At 44.0% G+C, this 17,747-nt stretch overlaps 1 protein-coding gene and 1 pseudogene across 1 annotated transcript in view; one reads left to right on the forward strand and one right to left on the reverse strand.

Annotated features, from left to right (window-relative positions):
* The window catches only part of LOC120848348 (medium-chain acyl-CoA ligase ACSF2, mitochondrial-like), a 100,620-nt gene extending 91,375 nt beyond the window's left edge, over positions 1–9,245 (reverse strand). The window contains exon 1 of the mRNA XM_040220354.2: positions 9,241–9,245. Coding sequence (XP_040076288.2) covers positions 9,241–9,245 — 5 coding nt within the window. The remainder of the gene's footprint in view (positions 1–9,240) is intronic.
* A 6,495-nt stretch (positions 9,246–15,740) lies between these two features.
* LOC121834585 lies at positions 15,741–16,805 on the forward strand (annotated as a pseudogene).
* Positions 16,806–17,747: the final 942 nt, after the last annotated feature.

The raw sequence follows: 17,747 nt of genomic DNA on the forward strand, positions 1-17,747 counted from the left end.
ATGACTTTTGACTTGGTAAATTATAACATTTTGCTAGAAAAACTGAGGTACTATTGTATCCGGGAAAGCTTTTCAAATGATATATATTCACGAACAAGTCGTGCAAATAAGTAGTATGCCTTCGGAGGGTCAGTAATATTCGTTCAAAAGTTGTTTTGGGGTGTGCCACAGTGAAGCATATAAGAGCCTGTCACGTGTAAGAACCAGATAAGAGAAAGAAGGGGATATCTGCAATTTTTGTGACAAGGAAAGGGGGGGAAGAGGAAGAGGCGAAGGTGAAGAAAAAAAAAAGGAGGAAGACGACAACCCGACGGACAGCGACGGCGGACGTGTTCGGAAGAGCTCCGCAAGACCCGGGGGACGATTTCGGCCGCGCTCCGAAACCGACCCTACCCGAAATCGGCTACGCTCCAAGATTCGGTCGTCGCTATGGACCAGACATCGTCCAGGACAGGAGCCATCGTGCCACCGTCTGATCAAAAGGTCATGAGCGACTTGACAACGGAGACTCGGGATTTTGGAAGGAACCAAACGTTACACTCGTCCTTGAGTTCCTTTTTTCTTTCTTTTTGAGATATACCTTGACTATTACCAATTTTTCTTTCTTTCTTATAAGTTATGTTAAATATACATATATGTTTATATATTTCTTCTCGTTATCGTCGTCTCACCTCTTTATTTCGCGTGCTGTGCCGGGCCAACGTGACAGAGCCACTAATATTAAACGCTTATCTTAACGATGCTGTGAATATAAGGTCTACAGCCAAATTCATTATATATGCGAGTGATACTAGTACATTTGTTTGATTATGAATATGACAATCATGAGCTTATAGAAGCATGTAGCGACGCAATAAAACAATGAAAAAAATGGTTAGTATCTACTTTTATAAAGGAAATTAAAGCAAAAACAGACAAAACAGTATTTCGAAAAAAAAAAAAGCCCATTCCCACACACCCGGGGGAAAATCTGCATTCCTTTTTTATTGAGCAGGTACATTTCAAGTGTCCCGGTAGGGCATTTTCTTCCCACATGTTGTCGGAAAAACATATCGACCACTTGCTACCAAATTTACCCAAATTACTGTTATAGTTGGCCACATTAACACCATCCCACGCCAATTAAGTTGTCTCTTTATACTCCACACATTCAGTCACATTTAAACTATGGCAAAGTGGTGAGGGCCACAAATACATTTCCAAACCTACTGCTTGTTCACTTAACGCGCCATATATTACGCCAAGTGCAATTTTCTCGCATCATTCCCCCGTTATCAGAACCTAAAATTAATATAGATATCGTTTGAATTTCCGCTATATACCACAAGCTTAAAATATTCATAGCATACGTAATCTGGCACAAATGCAAATAAAAGCTTTTAGTTATTCTACAAGATATAAAGAGAGCTAGACCATACATTCAACTCGACTAAATTCCAGCGAAAAGTGTTTTATTATCTATTGCCATTTATATTCAATAGCTATCACCTTGTTTATTTTGATATGACAACATGAAGGTACACTGAACGTCACGTAATCTACAAAAGCCTGGAAAGCCAATTTTTGTTTTCCTTATCTGTGCTATTGTGGTATGCTAAAATAATTTTTATTTTTTATTCTCTGTGCTCAGCTATTCAATCACAGCGTTTTTGGTGTAGGCAATCGCCACCGTTGAAAATGCGTTGGTGTGTTCTTGTTTTCTTGTTCTTTGTTCTCTTGTTCCTTATTTCACTTTTCTTACCCCTGCTATATACTTAAGGGGGTGAGAACCAGTCGAGCTGCTAGGACAGTTTTTATCCTCAACCAAGTAGCGGACACCGGGATGGGGTCCGGCGGTCTCGGTCTGTCGGTATGGTCTCTTCGGGCGTGAACCGGGAAGACTCCAAGGGGCGAAAATGACAGGTCGTACCGCGAACTCAACGGGTGTCCCGGCATCAGGCTGCCACTGCCATGTCCTGTCACGCCGACACCGGTGTCCCGTCAAGTAGCTGGAGACCCCAGAAGGTTCCCAGGGATGTGCATGAGTTCCCGGGACCAGGCGAATTCTGGCATTTGAGACCGGAATTTTCGCCAGGGGGCGTTGGCCTGGCATTCCGAGAAGGTTGTCCGAGAGGCTCCTGCCACAGGCAGGTCTGGCCTGTGCTATGTGAACGCAAACCTAGCTTATAAAACACCTGTGTCTCCCCATGAAATAAAGGAGGGGACATACAAACTATTTATCTTGAGGTAGTTTATTCTAAATTGCTTGGGAGCTACTGCTTGGAACATCACAAGGTGGGAGCAGACCAGGCTGGATGAAAGCGGTTGTGTGTCTCCAGGAGAGGACATTTTCATTAGTCTCTTCGCCCATCCGACCTAAACGGGTAACAACATAGCGTCTTCTCAACCAAATCGATGATGCACTTAAGAAGGCCAGTCCTTGATTAAAGCGCCTGCCAAAAGAATTGTCGAATGACACAAATTAGTAGAATGATAGGCCAAATCAATGTCATGGATACCCGTTGCACAAAAGGCTTCGATCACTTATTTTGCAGAAAATGCTAATATCAAGTCATACTGAAAGTCCCTAACACGAGGTTTTATTGTAAAGTGCGAGACAGAAAGAAAACTCGATGCAGGCGGAGATTCTGGTTTTGCCTGCCATATTAAAGCACACATTGTATGGAAGCACACGGTTTTTTTATGTCAAAAGCAAAAAATGACCGAACAGTTTTTGGCCTGAAATATATCAGTAGCCCATGCAAAAGTAAAACTTTTCTAAATTATCCTTATATTTTGTCCTCGAAATGAACCTTTTTCAAGAAGTCTTCTGCGTACGCGGAGGCTCTCCTCACGTCGAAGTGAATCCTCTAATTCCAACCAATGAAAGAGCTGGGTTACCTCTCCTGCCCCCTGTTCAACTCATTTGTTCCTGCCTCAATCAAAAAATTGTTATTCGTCTCGCAGCGAAGCATGAAAAGTCTAGGAATATGGGTGAAATAATTCACACCTGTGTGAGGTCTGTGTAATGTTGGTGGAGAGAAAGATCGGGGTACCATATGAACAAAAAACAGAAAGAAAAAAAAATGACAACATGAAGCCTATGTCCGAAGAGCGTTTTAATATGGCGGATTGGTACATTCTAATAACAGAGTGTCTAACGCATCATCTTATCATTCTTTTGGCATGGGGTGTTGTAAGTCGAATACACTTTGAAAGAGAATGCATTTCTTTCATTATTCTCAATTTTTACATTTGTGGCATATTCAGAGTAAAAATACATAATTTAAGCACTACCATTTTAAAATAGATCATGAATTCATTCCTTGCGCACAACGATGCCAACACCCTCGTCGCTTTACAATGCCGCGGTGTTCCTTTTTTATGGGTAAAACATTGACGCATAGAAAATAAAGTGTTGCGTCTTTTTAAAAGTTGTGCACCTATCTAAAATCTGTAGCACTATTTTATGTCCACCGCCATCAAGACTTACCCCAGTATTAACTAGCTTTTATTTCGCTTCCAGCGAGTGATTATAAACATGCTATCAATCTGTTCGAGTTGCATGTGTGCTTGCCCTTGCATCCCATGCATGAAGACAAAATTTTGAAGTAAAAAAAAATACAAAATGAAGTAGTACAGGGTGTTTACCGTGACTCGGCGAGCTGCCCATGGGCCGCAGAGGTTAACTGATTTCATAGCTAGCGGTTATAATGAAATATGATGTGCTCTTTTTATTTTTATGTTTTTTTTATTAATAAAATAAGTGATATGCCTGACGTTGTCATTCCCTCAAGCCATCCACATTTTATTGGAAAGCAGAATGGCTACAGTGATAGAAAATGACGGGAGCCGATTTGCCAGGAGGAAATGAGGCACAAAAAGATAATTTGGCACATGAAAACACACTGGAGGATGTTAGATTACCCCAAACATGTCACAAAAAATTAAAAAAAAAACTATTGTTTCGTGGTGAAACTATAGTTTCGTGGAGTAAAATCTTGAGTCATCTGATTGGTCTCTTGACTGTGAGGAAGCACTTACGTGTCAGACCAAAAAGTCCTCTTTGAATCACTGACCTCACTGAATTTAGTGTACGCACGCACTACTCAGTGTCGTGGTTATGTGAAAAAGGTACATTGTCTTTAATTAATCTTCGACTTGGAAACTAACAGTATAAACGGACCAAATCTCCACCGGCTTGCACCAAGGTCCAGACTGTAACACCACAGCTTCGCATGCACTGTGAACTTTGCATGGGGATGACAAGAAGTCAACTGGTTCTGAAATCCTAATATTTAGATTAGCATTTCGTGTTGTAAAGGTCCGCATTAAGAAGTAATGTGAAGAAATCTGCTTCGATATAACAATGAATGCAACAGCTCGTGGAATCGCTAGCATGTATTTCAAGTCTCTTTTTTTTTTTGCAACAACAACTGCCGAATATCTACATCCTGCATTATCAGATACAAAGTGCTACACGTCAGTCTCACCTAGACACAACAGCTGCAGGTCATCACAACCCCATAGCTCAACACTTTCTGCATATAGAGACACGACAAACGCATGAAAAATGTTGCAATAAAAAGACTGATTGGGGTTGTTGATTTACGTTCACCCAGATGAAACACCTCAGAAAAACGGGAACATAGATTCCAAGACATCACAGCGCGTTACTTACAACTAATAGTTTTATTCAAACAGAATTATTTACACAAAGTATCGGCCTCCTTCATAAAACGGCAAATTATTTATCGAAAATGTGCACTAATGGTGAACTTGCGCAGCTTTCCTCGACTGCTACATTGAAGAGCTCTCATTTAGTTTTGCTTTTTTAAGTTTCTGAATAATTTCTGTTCTCTGATAGTTGGTGCACACGGGCATTTTTTAGTGAACAGCAAGATTGTTCGAATAAGAATTTGATTGATAAAGCCTGTTCGCGTGCCCTATTGTTAATGCAACGCCCCGCCTGGCCCACCTACACCTTTGCGCATGTCATTGGTATATCGGAGGCCACTAAACATGGCAGAGGCAACGAGCAATCTTGTAGAGTCTCTTTTCACATGGCAGTTCCACCTCTTTCGTGTTATTGATTTTTGAGCAACGCCTTGATAGTGTGTGCAGATAACAGGAAAAACCGGGCACCTCAAAGTGTGCTGCAACACATTTGCCCAGATGGTCCCACAACCTAAGAGTTGCAGCACAGTTTGAGGTGCCTGTTATATCTGCTCCCCTTAGTCTATCAGGGCTGTGATCAAAAATCACCAGCAAGAAGGAGATAAACGCGCCATATGAAGAAAACAAAATAAAAACGCTAGAAGGTCCTTGACTCTGCCGTGCCCTGGTTCACAAAATACCAATGACAGGCAGAAAGGCAAAATAGGGGCAGAAGGGATGTTTCATTAACGATATGGTGAAGGAGCACACTTTATCAATAATAAAACTTACCTCAGCAATGTTGCTGTCTACTTTAACAGATGCCCGTACGCGCCGAACATAAATTCTTGACAAACTTGGAAACAAAACAGATAGCCCATTTGAGGCGGGACCTATAAACAATCCTCGCTGTCTCTGCTATTCGAGCCGCTGCCGCTCGAGTAGCTGCAGCAGTAATTCGGACTGCAAATCGTGAGCGGCCATTATGAAGTCTTCTGGGGCGAGATGCCCGGTAATGAAGGACGCTACATGTGCGAGGCCGAGGGCTGGCCAGCCTGGCTTCAGGTTGATCCGGCAAAATCGGCGGAGCGAGTTTTGTCGGATCCAGATCAATATCTGGAATGGGACCTGATGCAGAACGAAAAGGGGAACACGTCCGTCTTGATTCCGATCACCCAATGAAATAGGCGCGCTCCAGAAAAGCCGATCCAGCGCACTCGAAAACGACTAAGGAAATTTGCCATAAGTAGAGCTAACACAAACGAGTCGCGTGTGCATACCTTCCTCACAATTAAAGATGTAATAATCGCAAAAAATAAAGTTTAGATGTCCCTCAAAACACATATGTTTCATCTCATGTAAAATCTACCAGCTGCGTGCGTGTATTACCTCTAACTTCGTAATTTGCCTGCATTCCTAATTCTTAAAAAACAAACAAAAAAAAAAACGACTGCATTAACTGATTTTCTGAAATGCCGACTGAGTGGCGACGTCGGGCATGAGAAAACAATTGTGCTTTGTTTTAACAGACAGCACAAAGGATAGTTAATTGGTTGGTTTCAGTCTTGTTTGATCGGTTACTTTCAGTTTTTTTTTTTGTTAATTAACGTCTAATATCGGACTTAAACCAATTTTTCGAGCGCAAAAGTCGCACGTTTTCCCAATATTCAGCCCAATCAAAAGAAAATTAGTAAATTCACGCTTCGTCGCTATATCAGTAGAATATGAAGAAAATCTGTAGATATGATGACAAATAAGTAGCAGAAAAAACAAACAAAAACGTCTTAGCTCGTCTGAGGTCGTAATGTAGCCTTCTCTGTACTCGCAAAGCTTGGCAGTTCGACGATGGAGCCAAAGAGTGCTCGGTCGAAGATTTGGAGCGCAAGGATCTGGTAGCGAACAGCATCGAAGGGCCATTCATCTGGGAACTTCGACGTCAGCGAACAGCTTTTGCAGCGGCAAGGACCCGAAACCTACTTATTCGCTCAGGAAAAGAGTGTTTCGGCGTCTCGTCGCAGCGGGGTGCGAGTCACGTGGTTCTCTTCTCATCCGTTGTCTGTCGCTTCACCTTTTCCATTTCGGCGGCTGCTTCTCGTGGCGCGCTGCGTGGCTTTGTCAGTATACAGAAGGCTAGGGTCGTACTTTTCCGCCTGTACCCCTCTGCTCTTCGCCGATACTCTACCGGTGGGATATAAGGTGATTATTCTGCCAACCAGCGCGTGCTCTGGGATGGTGTCTGATATTCCAGGCGATCGGCAGGGACAAGACAGGCCAGGAGTTTGACTTTCGTGCAGAGTCGTATACTCAGTAGAAGCTTACGATGAATTGTAAACGGAGCTAAAAGCCGCCGAAGTCATTCCAATGCCGTGTGAGTGCCACGTGATATTCAAGAAGGGGAAGCACTGACGTGGGGAATTCGTACTCACATAATATTCATCAGAGCGTTGCGATTGGCTGCGATGGCTCCTACCGTCCACCGGAGTGCGTCTTAAGTTGAAACGGTGTACAGAATACCATTGCACTTTCTTTACGTGGGGTACACAGAGACGCTAGTAGCACACTACACGGCGGCTATTGAAAATAGTCCCAGCCAAGAATGCTCCATGAGAGCGAAATTCGGTTCCTACGGCCTATGCACCTGTTCTGTGACTCTTATAGAAAAAAAACAAAAAAACAGGCCTATAATTCTCAATTTAATACGCCTTTTCGTCTAACCACGTACCTTACAACACTACCGGGAGGTAGATGAATAACATTGTCGTGCCATATTTTATTCAACACAAGACCCCCTGAACACCCAGTTTTTGTCCGATACCGGAAATAAACAACGAAAAGCACCGAGGTTGTGTGGGAAAACTAAACCCCGAAAAGAACACCCTTGAATTTAAAATAAAAAAAAGAACCCCGAAAACAAGGACCTCTATTTAAAGGGCCCATGAAACGGATTTTGGGTTCGGATAAATCATTTTCGATTGGGATTTTACTAATAGCACATCGTTCAGTGGGCCAAAAGAAAAAAAGGTAGAAAGACAAAAGCCTGACTTTCACTGCGAAAATTTGAAAACACAGCGGACTATTTCATACCTCCTCCCCTTCGTAAGCTCTCTGCCTTTTCACTGTGATACATCCGCGGTCCCAAAAGCGCGTCAAAGGGTCCAAACTGACGTCACACACAACCGGACCTCACTTAGTCCCTTCACCCCTAAGCTGACATTGTAGCGGAAGCTACTCGCTTGCCGAACCAATCAGCCGCCTCCCTTTATCACCTGACCTCAATCTCTGCACGTGGGTATGCGGGGAGGATCGTGATCATCTGGCAAGTGTGGCTGGCCAAACGAGCACGTAGCTTCCACAGCACTGTCAGCTCCGGGGTGAACGGGTTGGGGAAAGCAACTTTTGTCTGAATTTTGAGCGACGGGCTAATCTTCTGGGGGGACAATGGCTCTGTCCCGGTACATAAACCAGATTCCGACCAAGAGGGGTCCCGTCCCCTGTCTTTACGTATATAACACTTTCTAAACCTACAGGGGCCTCCCCTCTTTTCGTCTTCTTGAACTGTTTGGTGGAATGCGCGATTTATGAGTTGAGGAGGAAAGCTAAACAGGAAAAAGTTGGAAAAGCGTTTCATGACCCCTTTAATATGTAAGCCTGGCCAAGATCCCTTAGAGTTGAAGCATTTCTGACTATTTCGCGCTTTGCACGGTGACCTTTTGTCCTTGTAGCCGATAAAGACAGATGAGTATTTCCCCGGGTCTGTAAAAAAATTAGTGAGCTTTTTTCAAGTGAACATTTCTCCGGTGAGCTTGTTTCCTGTGACCTTTTGTCCTGTGGTCGGTTAACACTGCCTTAGCCGCATCGGTAGAAGATGCCCGTTATTTCTTTTTTTTAAATAAAAAGGGTGTTAAAATAAAGTTTACATAAATCTTGAAACTGGAAGTCGGCTTCAAGAGCACCGATATACTATGCACTGCAACTTGCAACGCAATGCAATATGATTCAATAATTCACGAAGGGCGATCGGTCCGCCTGCCGGCTTCGGAGCTCCGAAGTCCTCCGAAGAATTCCGGCGGTGCAAGAAACCTTAAAACAGTACCACCTGTAAGGGTTGAAATAGAACTTTCAATAACACTAATCGTTCTAATGAAGAACCCACACTAAACGGCGAGAATACTACGCAACCTTCCAGAGGAAGATCGAAAGAAAACACTGAACTCGTGGGATTTGATCCCGGGTATACATCTCGGAAGCCGCGTCATCTGTCCACTCGGCAACGCAGGCGGCAATATTTACAAGTCCATTGACTTTCAGTACCAGCAATCAAATGAGAAAAGGTAAATTAACTACCCGATAAGGATAAATTATTACTGACTATTGCTTTCATCTTTCACTCAAGACATATTTTATATCAAACTTCAAGAAAATGTTGTTTGACAGACTGAATCAAATGAGAAAAAAAAAAGAGGTGATGCCCAATTATCAGGCCCACACTTTAAAAGTACCTCACTAAATTATTAGAAAAAGAGCATCGGCATCAGCGTTCTGTATTGTATCGTAAATTTAGATACTTTATGCGGGCAAACATAAAGGGCGTCTCAATCAACTCACCACATGTCTTAAATTTAAATGGGAACATGTTGGTATCTGTCGACGTCTCAGACACTCCGTTATAAAGAAACACCTCGCTGGCGACTAGCAATTTTCGACAAAACGCCCATCTTCGATTACAAAAAAAAGATGCAGCGTCGGCGGCGTTGACATGATACAACAACCTTGCGGACTCAAAATCTCGGAAGTTCCTATTGTGTTGAGCAGCTTGTTCACTTAGAATATGACTACGGCCTGTTTATAAAATAACTCAGTGGAATTAATAATTACCTGAGAAAAACAAATCACCACAGTTCAATCCCGCCTGACATTCGGCTGGCTAGAATACTTCATTTAGGTAAATGGTCAGCTAGAACGAGCGGGACAAACGCAGACAGGGAGAAACGGAGACATACACACCGCTGTCTGTTTCTCCCTGTCTGTGTTTGTCCCTCTCGTTCTAGCTGACCATTTACCTAAATTATGTACCAACTAGCTCAACTTCAGCCTGTTATTGAGAATACTTCAGTTTTGATCGAGTCGTGTCCACGTTGCTGAAATTACATTTCTGAGCGTCCAAAATGTATTGTGTTCGTATACTTTCAAATGGCGTCTTTCTTTTTTTTAATCATGACACGTCCTGCAGAACTTTACTTGTCGAATGTTACAACTTCTCTCTACAATGCGCCTACAGCCAACAGTTCTCATTCAACACTGGCGATCATGAGATCTCATCGCACTCGGATGAAATCGTTTTTAAATTCACTCGGCGTGAATGTCCATGGCGAGCGTTAGCTCCCCGTGTCTCAGGCGAGCAATTATACTCTTATATCCTCGCATATCAAAACCCTCAAGCCATCAATCAGCTGCGGGCTGGCGGATGTGATCGACGAGAGCAAGATTTTTTATTATCATACACAGTGCTAAATATTATAGGCAGCGCCTAACATCTGCCAATGCAGGCCGGTCTCTCTCCAGCTTTTTATAACTCACATCCGTTCAGCTTATAAACGACCTGATTTCGAGAATTGAAATTGAGGTACAGTAACCTATATAAAAGATGAAAAATGGCAAACGCACCAGCTTTGTCGGCCGGAGGAAGCGAAATTTTCTTCTACGGTCGCATCAGGGGCCCTCGGCCTACAAAAAAAAAAAAAAAAACATTCGCCGGAAGTGGTGTATGAACATAGAGTTATATTCGAGACAACCCAAGCCATACGTTTCTTTTCAATTTTGGTTGTCTAAATGTTGCAAAGATTGCTCTTTCGGCATGAATAAACGCGATAAATTTTCTCGAAAATACTCCATGCAGAATTGTTAAAAACAACGATAATGCTTTTGTGTTTTGTCGGTAGACTGTCATTTGAAATTGCATCTTGATGTACCAACTTATACAAGTTTTGTCGAAGCTGCACCTCAGCTTTCAGTTTAATTAATTTTACGCCCAGAGTGCAGCGAGTATAGGGAAAGGAAAACTAATTTATAATAGTGCATCTTGATATGGTCCCGGCCATTTAGAATTTACATTTTGGCGAAAAAGAAATGATTCACCATAGTGAAAAAATTTCAATAAATCAATAACCCTACCGAAAAAGCCATTTGTATGAGACATTTCCTGTGTTCAATATACGCATATAAATCATACAAAATTAATAATAGCATATAAAATATATATAAGAAATATATAGGAACATATAAGAAATTTAAAAGTAAATTCTCACAAGTTTCTTATATGATTTTTGTATGTTCTTATATATCTTATATATGAGGGTGAATCAGAAACTTTGCCCGTATTTTATTAGCCAAAATATTGTATATACAGGTAATTACAAACATACATACACACCATACACTATTTTTCGACATAGTCCCCACACCGGTTCAGACAGTTGTCCTACCTCAGCACTAAATTTTAGATCCCCTATTGGTAGAATTTGTCTGGCTGACTGTAGAACCACAGTCGGACTGCTGTCTTGGCTTCATCAATGCACGCGAATCGCTGTCGTGCCAGGAACTTCTTCAGCTGACCGAAAACGTGGAAATAACTAGGGGCGAGGTCTGGACTGCAGACTGGGTGGTCCAGACTCTCCCAGTGAAATGACCGGAAATTGTCGGCGCTTCTGATTGTCACATGTGGCCTTGCACTGTCGAGGAGGAAAACCACGTTGTCCGCATCGAGAATCCCTCGGCGCTTTCGCCGAGGCCGGGCAGGGCCAGTACAACAAAGTCCCCACTGGGAATGGGTAAGTTTAAGTAATGGTCTTTAGGCGATTCTGAGACTTTCTAATAACACTTGAACTGTATAATAATAAGGTGACTGGTACGGCATCTTTATGTTTCCTATGCTCCTTGTAGAACGGTTTGGTCATTTAATCACTTGCATAAGCAGCATAGCAAGTTGTTTTATATATGTTTTTTAATTCGAACCGGTTTCTGAACACTTGACTATCCACACAAATAAACTTGAAACATTTATATGTTTTTTTTTGCTTTTGATACTGCTGTATCTACCGGGCTGTCTCTGCTTTTGCTCTAGTTCTGAGATATGCAAGCTCCGCGCTTCAGAAATTCGGGTTATTTCTCCAGCATTGTGTTTAACAGGCGTTGGAAATTGAACCTTCTGCGATAAAAACTAGTAGAAAGACAAGAACGTAAAGGGTGGAAGTTTTTATCACGCAAGACGTGTATTGCTAATCTTTTTTTTTTCAACTTTATTTATATGCAACCTTTACCTAAATGTCCTAATTAACAGCATTTGCAAAAACCGCCGGTTCGAAAGAGCAGCGCGATGTGGCCGTGCTAGAAGCGAAGCAAATAAAAAAAAAAAAGCCTCTCTGCAGGAGCAGACGAGCTTGTTGCCTTCCGTCGTGCTTGGCTCCATGCACTTAAGGCTGACGAGATGCCGAAGCATTATCAAGGCTGTGAAATGGCCATGGAGGCGGAGTTGAAGTGAAAGTGAGGTGCATGGAAGACGTTTGATACAACATTTAAGTAAAAAAGTTCCGTTGAGTCGGCTTTTTTCGCAAAATACTCGGAGACTCAGTCACTGCGATTTACGGGGGCAACTGGGCGATTGACGAGTGTCAACATATCCTTCGGCGAAACAATACCGTCTGCGCCGTAATGTTTTCATAATTTATGGGTCGATTCTGCACATTTTCGTTTTTTTTTTTAATTATGAATTTCCCAGAATCTCGCCAATATTCCTACAGAAATCTAAATTAGTCATCGCAATCTCAGGTCATCGATTGCAAAGTAATATTCTCTAATCTAGTTGACGCAGCGTACTAAGTGAACAAACACCATGTCTCCCGATATCCCAAAAGCCACAGCAGAACCGGCGCCAAGAACGCCATGGAAAGGGCTACGCTCGACAACCTGCGGGACTTTGGTGCCCGAACGAGATTTTGAATCTCATCATCCCTCCAAGTGGAGTCGTGGAAGTATTTGAGCTGAATTCCTACCTCAGGTCCAGTTGAGCTACTGAAGGCAGCCTAACATTGGAAGAAGAATGACACTACGCACCCGCGGTTGGCGCTCTTGGCTTCGATAAGCCTGAGCGTACCGGCGTCGTCAGGCACAGAGGAGATTGTTTTCCGTATCGAAGGCAGTAAAGAGGACTCGTCGGGCATCACTTTTTCCGAAGACTGTAGAAAAGATGATTTTTATTGCAAAGTATGTCAAGAGAAGAAACAATATATATTAACTGCCGTGCAAAAAAAAACAGTAAAAAACAAAGGGGGGGGGAGGTTCTAAAGGGCAGCAACAGTACGGTGCCCGATATATTGTTTGTTGTTGCTATGTCGTATCCTATGTATCATTGAAGAAAATCCTTAATAAATATTCGCATGGTGTCTGTTACTTCCGTTTCTGACCTTGTCTTGCAATATTGATCAACTCAGTGTAAGTTGTAGAAAACACGTGTGATAACTGTTAATCAGTCGTGGCAGATACGCAGAAAAATGCGCTCGGTTAGCTGAATTCGTGGCAGGTTCAGAAGGATGCTTAAAACCATCACAGTTCAAAACAAGAATATCACGTTTTTCGTAGGCGTTATCGATGATTTTATTTGTTCAGTGTCTTAGGGCTGCGATTTCCCGCAGTGGTTTCAGCGATACTGTAGATCGGTCACGAGCACAGCTACGTGGTGTGTCGTGCTTTCTCAACTTTCAAATGCGCAACACATTTTAATTTCAATAATACGAACCCTAACATTAAGCGTCGTCAGGTGACAGCCCCGTGTCAAATAGCGCAAAAGCATTTGAGAATGCACCACCGAGCGGATAATTAGTCTTTTAATTCTAGTCACGCTTTACATTTCGGTCAAATAGTTGCACGGCTGCAGCCTTAGCGCGCAATACAGTCTGGTGAAGTTACTAAAAAAAAAGCTTATACTTTGATTGCTTCTGCAATATGTGTTAGTCGACGCAAGAAGTGCTGTAGCAAGGATATCTTAAAAAGTGCGGAACTTTTATTTTATTCAAAACATTATTAACTATATACACTTTCTCATAATACTTGCTTCAGTTGCTGGATTCCAAATTAAAAGACGTGAAAACGAAAAAAGCGAAGACTAATTAATATGGGTAAGCTTTACATGCGAACGTTTGTATGGTCATGAGTTATCTTTCAGGCAGCAGTGAAAGCTCGATTCAAGCAAACACGTGCTCATAGCACTGACGGAATAGGCTGACATAATCGTTTGTGAAGTGAAACACGTTTCAGGCGAATGAACCGAAAAGGCTGAAATATTGACATGAATAATTATTTCCACACTAGTTTTGGGAGGTGAACATTCTAGGAAGTTCCGAGCACGACATTTGCTCACTGTTTCCTTCTGCTTTTTGTTTTCAGTTTGAAACGTTATTGTATAGCTGTATATCCGAAGAACCGCATTAGCCAGGTATTCGCACGTTGTTTTTGCTCATAGTAATCAAATGCGCAACGCAGATTTCTTTTTTAGGGTGAAGCACACCTTCACTAACGTTTCAGCAATATTACATTAGGCAGCAGTGTAAAACATTTAAGTTTGAGCTTGTTGGTATTTTATGGTTAAAATTAAAAACAGCGGAAAGACGTGGAAAAGAACGAGAAGGAGAAAACAGCGCTGTGTTGGTCTACCTTCTCGTTTTTGTCCCTGTCTTCGAACTGTTTTTAATTTTTAGTAGTCTATAACGGCGACCTAGCACTAATTAATGGCAGCAATTAGTGCTAAAAATTTAATAGTGTTTTAAAAGGCGATTTTCGCGCCATCTTGGCGCGAGTGACACTTAAAAACATAACATCGCACAATGTGAACGATCTCACCCAAAGCTTCGATCGATCATGACCCACCTCTGTAGCACTTCTTGAGTGAAGACTCATTTGCGAAAGGTACAGTGAGGTGCCCGGAATGATAATTTTTTTATGTGACTAGGTGCTGATGGAGGATTATGCAAGTCACTTAATTTGGGACTAGGTGTTGCTGCGAACGTTATAGTTGACGAAATCATAAAATTCTATGTCCATCGGCACCAAGTTGCAAGAGGAGCCGAAATGCATACGAGCCTTTCTGTGTCACTGGGAGGGGAGCGCTTCACCTACTCCGACGGTACCGCGCCGCCTCAAAGCGCCATCAGTACGTTGGCGCCTCGCCATCTGTTGTGTAGCGATGGGTGACCGCAAAGGCGGGACGATGGTGAACACCCCCCCCCTCCCCCCCCCACATACCCCCTCATCCGTCCACAGTTAGTTGACACGCTGCCGAGGGCACTGGCAAAGGAGGAGTCTCCAATAACAAGCCCCCCCCCTCTCCCTCCTTCTCCGCCCGCCACAGAACCAGCGCGCCGGTATGGCGGAGGAGCACGCGAGCGACACACAAGCCAACCCTGAACCCCGCGAAGTAGTTGCGAAGCGAGAGTCTCCTCGCCCACTAAGATGGCCACGGGGCTTAAGCGACTAACCCAGCCTAGATAATACCAGCGCTCACCGCGGCGCATCATGGCAATTGTCCTTGGACTCATCTCATCACGCACACTAATGCAATCGCCGGGCAAGAGTTTTCCCTAAGACTCACGCCTCGATTCAGGCTCTTGCTCAAGGGTCTCAAACCTCACGATCACACTCAAGATATCTCAAAACTCACGCTAATGAGTACTTCACTTGGAGCGCAACCTCGCACTCACACAGATGAGTCCTCGTAACTCACGCTCACACTCGAGCTCATCATTTTTCAGAACTTCACTTAAACTCCTGATTTCTCAGGACTCAAGATCTCACTCAAGAGTTCTCAGAACCCCCTTCCACATTCAAGAGTTCTCAGAACTCCTTTTCACACTCAAGATCAAACTCATGCTCATGAGTTCTCAGGACTCACACTTACACTCCGGACCCACGCGCACTCACAGTCACACACATGCATCCTCAGAACTCACGATCACACTCACGCTCACAATTTTTTTAGAGTCGCGGCCTCACTCACGATCCCCTAAAATCTGACGGTGAACGTGAGTGATCGTGAGTGATTGGGCTCATGAGTGAGAATGCCGAAGTACGATTTTGACATCTCAATTGTCACCGTAAAATTAAATTAAGCCGAGGGTGTTTTGTGTAATTTTGACGTTAAAATTGCCGACGAGTAATACAATTATGTCGTCAATTGTACATTCTATCATGACTTCATTATACCGTCCGGCTTCAATTTGACGTCATAGTTGTCAACCTAAAACACAATTGAGCGGTCAATTCAACATTTTAACTTCATTTCATTATACAGCCGTCGTCGTTTGACGTTTCCTTGATAATCAAAAATACAATTCGGTTGTAAATTTCACTATACTCCCTTCATTCATAAGCTGAGACTGCTGTGAGAGGTATGTGCCGGTGGAATGTCAGCCACCTCCCTTCCATAACCTGACCCTGGTCTCTGCGCGTGGGTATGGCCGAGTGCATGATTAGCGACTTTCTCCCGAAACGACCGCTGCCGCTCTAAGCAAGACCGAAGCCATTCCCCACAAAACCTACCCAACACCCGAGCTGCGGGGGGCCGAACATGATCAAGATCACACGAGAGACTATAAGGAGGCCCTTGAAGCGTCAGTTGGCTGTATCCCTGAGTTACCACGGCGACACCAAGGAGTAAATGTCGCGGAAATCCTGTCAGCTCATGGAAAGCAGCGCCGGGGAATCCTCGGAATAGGAGTCAAGGCATGACTCTGAAAGCTCCTGCCGGCGTCCAAGCGGCTTCAAGATCAAGCCAATGAGTCCGTCGCCGAAGCACAAACACCACACTAGGAATAAGGTAGTATCCGACATCTTTATCGATAAAAGAGACCGGTCCTGTCAGGTGCGTTTCGGATACCCAGACTCCGAGCCACTCAAGGTGTCGAGGCGAAAGCAGGAGCTGCCAACGAGGCTGGAAAACGGAAAAGGAGAGGTCGTCCATCTCAAGGAACCTTCAACTGTCAGCGGCTGCGAGAACTAGGGATTCTAAGGTCGCACGAAGGATCTCAGGCGGGAGAGGCATGACCAGACGAAGGGGCACCCGAAGACATCGTCGTTTTCACGGCCTGGCGGATCTCAGGCCGGGAACTCGGATGCCGTCATGAGCAAGCGACCGAGATCCAAACGGAAGAAGTAACGCCAAATTAGCATTGTGCGATCTTGCAAAGGGCGTGATGGAAGCGCGACGAGCACCCCTTCCAAAGAGAGGAAGCTCGCCTCGAGGCTGAGAGAGAGAAGAATCCAGAACCCCCCTCCAAATGACACGCACCCACATCTGAAGTGCGAGCATGCAGAGCGCAGTGCCGGTGTGTGTTGGGGGGAGGGAGAAGGCAGAGCCGAACGTGGGATCGTCCTAAGTAACTAAGATTAGACCATCCCTCCTGACCTTTACGCGGCGTCCCCTACTGGACGCCAGGGTGCAAGATAAACATGGACTTAAGGAGCCGCGAGCTCATTCGCCGTGTGCTCACCGATATATTGAACGAACTCTTGTTCAAAATGTAGAATAAACAGAGTACATTTTCCCGAGCGCTCCCACCGTTCCTCCGTGCTGTCCCACCCTTGCTGGGCTCCCTGCCGTGCTCAAAAACCTGGACCACCGCTCGATCCAAACACTCTAATGCTGGGTTCTCGCCACTGCTGGGTTGGAAACGTTCGCCGGCACTCATCCTTATGTTTCCCATGTGGTGATAGTAACTTCTTGGTTATCATACCAGGAACCTCCCGTTCCCTCGAGATAGACAAGCAGACATTGCGCAGGCATTGCTTCGGCGTCCACGAGTTCTGACGGGAAACTCGCTCGTATTCCTGCGTCGAGTCGTCAATGTCCTGGTAAACGTCTCCGTGGAAAGGCGTCGGAGTAGGGTGTGCGAGGGGCAGGACGACAACGGATGTCATGGCCGGGTTGTGCGACTGCTGGTTGCTCATCCTCTTTGTTGTCTTTCGGGAAGGGTTTCAGGCACCTCGCACCTTTAAGAGAGATGTTACGGATGGAAAAGTCTCGGTGAGCTTGAAACTGAAAATAATAGCTTAAGCGGAGAACTTGC

This window comes from Ixodes scapularis, unplaced genomic scaffold (genome assembly GCF_016920785.2).
Source record: "Ixodes scapularis isolate PalLabHiFi unplaced genomic scaffold, ASM1692078v2 ptg001739l_1__unscaffolded, whole genome shotgun sequence".
Taxonomy (NCBI): Eukaryota; Metazoa; Arthropoda; class Arachnida; order Ixodida; family Ixodidae; genus Ixodes; species Ixodes scapularis.